The following is a 10000-nucleotide window of genomic DNA, read 5'->3' on the forward strand; positions in this document are numbered from 1 at the left end:
CATCCTGTGACAGGGAGAGAGTGGTATTGTGTTGAAACATGCAGGTGTGAGCACACGTGTGTAGTTCAATTCATCAATAAATATAAAACAACACAAATACAAACAGCTGTTTATGCAAATGAACTCTTGAATATATTTAAAACAATAGCATCATGCTTTTTATTAGCTTCCTCTTTTGTTTATAGATTCATCTGCTGTGTGTGTGTGTGTGTGTGTGTGTGTGTGTGTGTGTGTGTGTGTGTGTGTGTGTGTGTGTGTGTGTGTGTGTGTGTGTGAGATCTTTGTGGAATGTTGGAGATGTCTTTCCATGAAAACAAACTTTCAATCTGTTTCTTATTGCTCTGCCATTTGTTCTGCGGGACTCTAAGCAAGGGGTCCATATGGCATGCTGTGTGTGTGTGTGTGTGCATGGGTGTATGTGTGTGTGTGCCCGTGTGTGTGTGCATGTGTGTATGTGTGTGTGTGTGCGCGTGTGTGTGTGCGTGCGTGCGTGCGTGTGTTTTGCGTCTTTCTCAGTTCAGTCCAGTTCAGCTCTTGCTAACATCAAATTGACGTTTCTGAACAGTTCAAATCACTGCAGTTATTAACACAAGGATAGTTATAGTGTAGGGTTTAATATTTCCTCTGAAAATGAGGCTTACTGGGAATCCTAGATTTTTTTAATGCATCAAGGAGAAATATAAACCTATTGGTTCCCAACCTGACTGAGTGTATTATTTGGTGGCATCAATACTTACTAGCATAGATGCCTAGGCTCGCCCGCTATGCAGGCTTGCCACCTTGCCCGCCCTGCAGCTCGCCCAATGTGCGGCGCTACGCGGCCTTGCCTGCTCTATGACATCACTGATGACATTATGACGGATGACATCACTTCATCAGCTGTAGTCTGCTGTCAATTAACACTATCCCGTCGTCCCGTCGTCATTTCCATCCACCTGTATTGATGCGAAATTTCAATTTGCACATATTTTGTTTTAGTGGAAACGCTGCCTAATTCACAAAAACCTCCAAATATCGCAAAAAAGGTTTTTCGATATTCCGTTGTCTCTCCATTAAAAAACCACGCAGTTTGCCTCAATCACTGCAAAACATGACATGCTGTGTGTAGCCTCCACACAATGGGGCTACACACGGTAAATAATGGTAAATACGCAGCACAATACCCGCCGTGGTAAACAGAAGAAGACTGGGATATTAACTTTAAGGCAACTCACTTCTAGAATTGAATGAAATTGTATTCACTTACTATCTGCTCCATGGATTATAACGTTATGCTTGCCGAGTCGCACATGGTAATCCAGAAATGGCGCTATGGTACCTTTGTCTACTTGTAGATCATCAAGAAACTTGAAATGAATAATGTTAGATGTGTTTAACAGAGCTGTATATCGGGTCTAGCAGCTGATCAGCAGCTCAGACAGCCTCAAACACCAGGTGATTGACAGCTCTAGAATTTGCAAAATAGCAGTGGATGGAAACACGCATTATTTCGCATTTTCTTTTGCCGACTTTCTGAAAATTTGATTAAAAGTTGCGATACATTTGGATGGAAACCGAGCTAGAGACAATATTGTCATTTTGATAAAAAATAATTTTGATGTGGAAGTAGCCTGCCCTGATCAGAAGAGGGAATGCATTTCTAACCATTTTTTAGATACAGAAAGGGTAGGCTAGGCTGAGATTAAGCTGTAGGCTAGGCTGAGATCAAGCGGTAGGCTAGCAGAGATTAAGCAGTAGGCTAGGCTGAGGTCAAGCGGTAGGCTAGGCTGATATTAAGCAGTAGGCTAGGCTGAGATTAAGCGGTAGTCTAGGCTGAGATTAAGCGGTAGTCTAGGATGAGATTAAGCAGTAGGCTATATAGGCTGAGATTAAGCAGTAGTCTAAACTGAGATTTAGCAGTAGTCTAGGCTGACATTAAGCAGTAGTCTAGGCTGAGATTAAGCGGTAGGCTAGGCTGAGATTAAGCAGCAGGCTAGGCTGAGATTAAGCAGTAGGCTAGGCTGAGATTAAGCTGTAGGCTAGGCTGAGATCAAGCAGTAGGCTAGGCAGAGATTAAGCAGTAGGCTACGCTGAGGTCAAGCGGTAGGCTAGGCTGATATTAAGCAGTAGGCTAGGCTGAGATTAAGCAGTAGGCTAGGCTGAGATCAAGCGGTAGGCTAGGCTGCGATCAAGCAGTAGGCTAGGCAGAGATTAAGCAGTAGGCTACGCTGAGGTCAAGCGGTAGGCTAGGCTGATATTAAGCAGTAGGCTAGGCTGAGATTAAGCAGTAGTCTAAACTGAGATTTAGCAGTAGTCTAGGCTGACATTAAGCAGTAGTCTAGGCTGATATTAAGCGGTAGGCTAGGCTGAGATTAAGCAGTAGGCTAGGCTGAGATTAAGCAGTAGTCTAAACTGAGATTTAGCAGTAGTCTAGGCTGACATTAAGCAGTAGTCTAGGCTGAGATTAAGCGGTAGTCTAGGCTGAGATTAAGCAGCAGGCTAGGCTGAGATTAAGCAGTAGGCTAGGCTGAGATTAAGCTGTAGGCTAGGCTGAGATCAAGCGGTAGGCTAGGCTGAGATCAAGCAGTAGGCTAGGCTGAGATTAAGCAGTAGGCTAGGCTGAGATTAACTGTAGGCTAGGTTGAGATCAAGCGGTAGGCTAGGCTGAGATCAAGCAGTAGCCTAGGCAGAGATTAAGCAGTAGGCTATGCTGAGGTCAAGCGGTAGGCTAGGCTGATATTAAGCAGTAGGCTAGGCTGAGATTAAGTGGTAGTCTAGGCTGAGATTAAGCAGTAGGCTAGGCTGAGATTAAGCAGTAGGCTAGGCTGAGATTAATCAGTAGGCTAGGCTGAGATTAAGCAGTAGTCTAGGCTGAGATTAACACATTGAGTGCCAGCGACGCCATATGGCGTCATTAGAAATTTACCGTAGGCTGCCAGCGACGCCAAATGGCGTCAGTAACTCGAAATTGTTTTTTTGACGGGGGGGTGTCGATCTATGCCTCTTACATCGCCTCTTACAATATGATAGCTATTGAATGTGTCTAACCTATTTTACAGAACCCTTAGGTGGCGACAGCGCACTCCAGATGAGAGAAAGTGGAGTAAAACCATAGAGTAAAACACACAGAAGAAGTCGTTTGGGAAGAGGAAATCGCATCGCATCCGTCCGTATGCAGCTGCTTCATTGAAGCATAACGTAGCTGTGCCCCTGCAGCAGCCAATCTGCTGTCACAATTGCTTGAAATGCTTCCTTTCACAAAAGGGTCATTATCTCAGCTCGTAGAAAAAAAGGGCTGTTTTTGGTCTAATCAAGCTATCTTCTCCGGCTCATAACTAAAGAACGGAAAATGGGATCAATAAACTTTTTTTTGCAGGTGATAGAAGAGAGTCTCATCGTTATTTGTGCGTGTTCAGTGTTTACATAGTAATTATTAAAGAAATTATATGACTGTTTTAAAATGCATTGCGGCCTATGTGGCACAGTACAGCACCTTTTGCCCAAGGGCCGTGGCACTCAAAGTGTTAAGCAGTAGACTAGGCTGAGATTAAGCGGTAGTCTAGGATGAGATTAAGCAGTAGTCTAGGCTGAGATTAAGCGGTAGTCTAGGCTGAGATTAAGCAGTAGGCTAGGCTGAGATTAAGCGGTAGTCTAGGCTGAGATTAAGCAGTAGGCTAGGCTGAGATTAAGCGGTAGTCTAGGCTGAGATTAAGCAGTAGTCTAGGCTGAAATTAAGCAGTAGTCTAGGCTGAGATTAAGCAGTAGGCTAGGCTGAGATTAAGCAGTAGTCTAGGCTGAGATTAAGCAGTAGTCTAGGCTGAGATTAAGCAGTAGACTAGGCTGAGATTAAGCGGTAGGCTAGGCTGAGATTGAAAGGAAATTGACGTGGGCAGGCGGCCTGTCAATCACGCCCAAAACACACTCTTTTCTATCGTCTATTTGAGTCTGAAGAGGTGAGTTATATAAAAATTGACCTATCGCTAAGCCACGCCCCAAACGCAAACGAGCCAATCACAGCGCGTGAAGCTCCCCAATACACTCGGACAACCGGAGCCGAGAGCTCCAAAGAGAAGCAGAAGAAATGGGGATTCTCCTCTGGTTTGATGGTGTTTCATACAGTTATAAGTAGAAAGAAATGGTCAAACGATGTGCATGGTGGTAAATGCAACATTACGAGGTATCCTGGGAGGCCAGGCAATGGATAATAAGAAACTAGTAAACGTAGATCCACTCACATCCACAATGCTGCTGCTGTTTTGGACGTTAAATCTGCAATCGTGGTGACAGCGAGATGAGTCTTCTCCCTCATTTGCCTTCCGTGATCCAAAGGCATCATGATAATCATCATGGTATTCCGAAATTCGGCAAAAGAAAATGCTGAATTATGTGAGTTTCCAGCTATTACGTTATGCACGTAATGCCGGAGTTGGTTGAAGAGGAGGCGCATTCATTGATGTGATTAAAACATCGCCAGACACCAGTCAAACCCTAAAACGAGGGAATTAATCTCGTTCCCCAAATAAATGTGAGGTAGTCTAAAGAGAAAACATGATGGAAAAAGTGGTCTGCTGTAGGCTATGCCTCTCCTGATCTGCTACACCCATGCGTGCGTGCTGTTGTCTCGCTATGAAAAACATCGACACTAAGTTTCTTGATTATACAGAGGTAGGCCTACATAAAATTGATTGCCAGGCGCCACTCTTCAATTCGGCATATATATAATCCACGGAGAGGTTACTCAAGGGAATAAAATATCAATTCTGGATGTCAGTCGCCTGTTATCCCCACTGGTTATCTTCTGTCTTCCTTTGTTAAAAGTGCATGTTTGGTTGAAGATTCGCTAAACCGTTTCCACGCATTTCTTTTTATCGATAGCTTTAAATGTTGTACATCGCCTTCCATGGCATAGTGAAGTACTTTCTGATGGCTTCTAGACGATATCAGGCCTCAAAATGTTGTTTAGAGCCTCTTGGGATATAACTTTGACAGTGACGGCTGCCATTTATTCTAGTCAGCATGCCTTGTGTTTGTCTCAGTGAGGACGGGGGGTGGGGCTTAGTGAGGACGGGGGGTGGGGCTTAGTGATAGGTCCATTCAGACCCCATACAGTGTTCATGAAAGGTGAAATTAGTTATAGAGACAAAAAAAATGTTTTTGAACCAGGCTGTAAAAACATGTTTATTTCTGCTGTAAAATCAGGCATTTTAACGTGGGGGTGACTGCAGGGAGTGACTCAATTTTGGAGCCAGCCTCAAGTGGCCATTCGAGGAATTGCAGTTTTTGGCACTTCCGTGTTGGCCTCATTTCTCCCAAGAATGTCTATCTCCTCCACAGACACAGAGCTGGATGTCCCCCTACTTCGAAACTAATTTGGGCACCACTGAAACACATGCACGCACGCACGTGCACCCACGCACCCATGCACACACACACACACACACACACACACACACACACACACACACACACACACATCTTACCCATGATGCTGTCTGTTCCGTTGGTGGGTGCGGTGCAGGAGGCGGAGCTGTAGTGGTTGGCCCCGCCCCCGGGCCCCCCGCCCCCGCCCCCTCCCCGGTGGAAGCTGGACATGGGGGGAAGGCTGGAGCTGATGTCTGCAGATGAGTGGGAGGGGTAACTCTGCAGGGAGGTAATAGAGCAATTAGCACAGCATAATAACCAGTGATGGAAAGTAACAGAGTACATTTACTCAAGTACTGTACTTAAAGCCCAAATATGTAACTATTTTCCCGTAATATAACAGTTTCAAAATCATGTTGATGGTACACTGACTTCTAATAGGGAGAATGGCACCTCTATCATTCCCACTCTGTGCCCTGTTTCCTGCAGCATATAACTTCGAGGCTCCGTCCCCGGAGCATGTCAAGTGACCTGGAACACGTAACTCCATTTCCTGTGCAGCTCCTTCAGATGAATAGTTTTCCGGTGCACAAACTAACGGACGCTTTTATTGTGAAGTACGTATAAGAAGTGAAATGTGTTTATCACTTTCTAGCTTGGTTAGCGGAGCGATTAGACAATTCATCCACACACAAAAAACCTATGGGCCACAGAGCTGCAGTTGGCTAAATGAATGTTGAATACTTTGTATGTTGAATACTGATAGTTCACAGATGTATGCAGTTTATAAATCAATTAATTTAACAGCGTTTCCACTGTGACCCTGGTGTAAAAATCTCAAACTTGCCGTAACAAAAAATGTAGCATTTCACGGCTTTAAAAATGTTCTTCAATGTGCTTTGTTAATCTTTTTTCCCCTCTCCTTTTCCCCTCCTTGTCTGGGTTGGGCTGAAAACCACCAGCTACCAGTCAACCAGTGACCCATGTTTTCCTTGGTTTTGACTCAATTGATATATAATGTCCTTTAAAGAGTACCATAGGCAGAAGTGGGCAAAAGTAGTAGTCCGCGAACTACAGATTTTTTTTTTTATTGACATTTTAATTGACATGCACGAATTATTCGCACCTGGTCTGAAAAGACTTTTACTTTCCACCTCTGACCACAGTTTGCATTAGTTGTGAACTATCAATCATTTTGTCAGAGTAGATGTCATGTGTTTTTTTCTTCATGTGTTTATGTCACGGTGAAAGTTTCCAGACAGGGCAGGGCGGGGAAGTGGATGAATTCTCTGGGGAAGCATCATGGAAATTCTCCAAAAGCAGAATACATTTTCCAACTTGTTTCACACTTTAATTACATCAGATGTTTTTCAGGCCCACTGGAAACCAGACTGAGAAACAACATTATCCAACCAGGAAGGAGGACAGTTTACAGGGTTACACCAGACTGAGAAACAACATTATCCAACCGGGAAGGAGGACAGTTTACAGGGTTACACCAGACTGAGAAACAACATTATCCAACCGGGAAGGAGGACAGTTTACAGGGTTACACCAGACTGAGAAACAACATTATCCAACCGGGAAGGAGGACAGTTTACAGGGTTACACCAGACTGAGAAACAACATTATCCAACCGGGAAGGAGGACAGTTTACAGGGTTACACCAGACTGAGAAACAACATTATCCAACCGGGAAGGAGGACAGTTTACAGGGTTACACCAGACTGAGAAACAACATTATCCAACCAGGAAGGAGGACAGTTTACAGGGTTACACCAGACTGAGAAACAACATTATCCAACCAGGAAGGAGGACAGTTTACAGGGTTACACCAGACTGAGAAACAACATTATCCAACCAGGAAGGAGGACAGTTTACAGGGTTACACCAGACTGAGAAACAACATTATCCAACCGGGAAGGAGGACAGTTTACAGGGTTACACCAGACTGAGAAACAACATTATCCAACCGGGAAGGAGGACAGTTTACAGGGTTACACCAGACTGAGAAACAACATTATCCAACCAGGAAGGAGGACAGTTTACAGGGTTACACCAGACTGAGAAACAACATTATCCAACCAGGAAGGAGGACAGTTTACAGGGTTACACCAGACTGAGAAACAACATTATCCAACCGGGAAGGAGGACAGTTTACAGGGTTACACCAGACTGAGAAACAACATTATCCAACCAGGAAGGAGGACAGTTTACAGGGTTACACCAGACTGAGAAACAACATTATCCAACCAGGAAGGAGGACAGTTTACAGGGTTACACCAGACTGAGAAACAACATTATCCAACCAGGAAGGAGGACAGTTTACAGGGTTACACCAGACTGAGAAACAACATTATCCAACCAGGAAGGAGGACAGTTTACAGGGTTACACCAGACTGAGAAACAACATTATCCAACCGGGAAGGAGGACAGTTTACAGGGTTACACCAGACTGAGAAACAACATTATCCAACCAGGAAGGAGGACAGTTTACAGGGTTACACCAGACTGAGAAACAACATTATCCAACCGGGAAGGAGGACAGTTTACAGGGTTACACCAGACTGAGAAACAACATTATCCAACCGGGAAGGAGGACAGTTTACAGGGTTACACCAGACTGAGAAACAACATTATCCAAGGAGGACAGTACGTTTTCCAGATCTTGATTTGTTTTGAAGGTTTTGTCTGGTGTTCAATATGATTTACACAGATAGACATCTTGTCCCTGCTGACCAGGTCACATCACTGTATAGATCAAGATTGTTCTTCACAAACACACCAGAATGTGTGAGATGATTGGCAGGGTTCCTATTCCATATTTTTCCAGGCAGATGTTTTTAACTGGATGTGATTTTGGTGGGTGTTTGATATAATGCATGCTGACAGCTGACAGGGCAATGAGTGCATCCCTCTATCTGAACATCATTCTGAGCATCAACACAAACTGTGGTGTCAAACAAAGTCACAGCCAGTCTAGTTTGAGAGTTTTGGGTTGTATGTTGATTGACAGCTCCGCTCACCAATCTGTCGTGGGGGTGGATTCCGCAGTAGGAGGAGCTCTGGGTTGGGCCATGGGCCGAGTTCCCGCCCCCCAGCATGCTGCCATGGTAACCCTGCTGGCTCATACTGCTACTGCTGCTGCTCCAGGGATCCCCACTGTGGTGACCATCTGAGAGAGAGAGAGCGAGAGAGAGAGGTAGAGAAAGAAAGGGCGAGGCAGAGAGAGAGGGAGAGGGAGAGCAAGAGAGAGGATGTTTATGTGTGTGTAGTTTACATTATGTACAGAATGTGCATGCGTAGCCTATATAAACATTTATATGTGTGTACATGGGTGTTTTGTGTGCTGGTGTGTGTTTATCTGCATGTGTGTATATTTTATAAGTGTGTGCACATCACAGGAGGTTTTTCTAGTGAGGCAAGGGAGGAGCCCCCTCCCTTCTTTTTTGAGAAGAAAAGGGAGAGTTTATATATTTTTAATAAATAAACCAAAATATATTTTCTCTCCTCTTTGAACAAATTCCATGATTGAAAATGCTTTAATGGTGACACCTGCAGGCCAGGGAAGGAAAGGGCAGTCTCTGGAGGACGGAGGACCTCTGTTGCTCCTCAGGGGCACGGTCCATGGGCAGGGTCTTATGCCGTGTGTCATGTGTGTGTATGTGCTTCAGTATTTTTCATGCTAACCTATGATTGGCTAAACAGATCAGATTGCGCAACAGTGGAGGCATGCAGGCCTTGTAGGAACGCCTCCCTGCAATGATTGACATCGGCCCTGACCAATGAGAACCAGACTCAGGCAGGCGGGCAGGGCTCAGGACTGCCACTGCATCCAGTCATCAGAGCTACAGTAGCGTTGGCTCTGTGGTCAGTGGTCATAATGTGACCAGCTAGCTAGCAGGCCAAAGCCATGACAAGTCATGCAAATGGGATTAAATGTGTCAGACTATGGTTTGTATGTGGAAGATACAGCTACTTTCAACTGCAGCAGACAAGTGATCTGGCTGCCTACGAGTTAGCTACTGTGCTAAAAAAAAGAAGAAGCCTGGTTTGATAAGTAGCGCGCTAATGCTAGTTCGCGATGCTAACGTTATTAGCAGTTCCAATGACGTTAGCATCGCGAGCTAACATACAGGCTTTTGCTAAACCAGATTCTGGGAGCATTACCCAGCATGGAATTACGATACCAGTACAAATACCAATACTAACCTTATACCAGTAGAGTTCATTTGATACCTTTTTTTTCCTCACTTCATTCATTCTTTAAAGTTTAATACATTTTCTAATTTATTCATACAACCCCCATCACACACCGCGGTGGACTTCACCACCACAGACTGCACCACAGACTTGCTGTGTTTGTCATATATATATATATATATATATATATATATATATATATATATATATATATATATATATATATATATATATATATATATATTAGGGCTGTGGCGATTCACTTATCTCCCGATTCGATACTATCACGATTCTTGGGTGCCGATTCGATTTATATTGCGATTCTTAACACTTTCAGTGCCACGGCCCTTGGGCAAAAGGTTGCTTGCTGTGCCACATAGGCCGCAATGCATTTTAAAACAGTCATATAATTTCTTTAATAATTACTATGTAAACACTGAACACGCACAAATAACGA

The 10000-nt window shown here is 44.2% G+C and overlaps 1 protein-coding gene across 1 annotated transcript in view; it reads right to left on the reverse strand.

Annotated features, from left to right (window-relative positions):
* The window catches only part of LOC310777691 (transcription factor 4-like), a gene marked incomplete at both ends in the record, with an annotated part of 428152 nt that overhangs the window by 52715 nt on the left and 365437 nt on the right, over positions 1–10000 (reverse strand). Inside the window, 2 exons of the mRNA XM_083638069.1 lie at positions 5460–5619; positions 8367–8515. Of these exons, the coding sequence (XP_083494195.1) occupies positions 5460–5619; positions 8367–8515 (309 nt within the window). The remainder of the gene's footprint in view (positions 1–5459; positions 5620–8366; positions 8516–10000) is intronic.

The sequence above is a fragment of the Poromitra crassiceps genome (assembly GCF_964638095.1).
Source record: "Poromitra crassiceps genome assembly, chromosome: 6".
Classification (NCBI taxonomy): Eukaryota; Metazoa; Chordata; class Actinopteri; order Beryciformes; family Melamphaidae; genus Poromitra; species Poromitra crassiceps.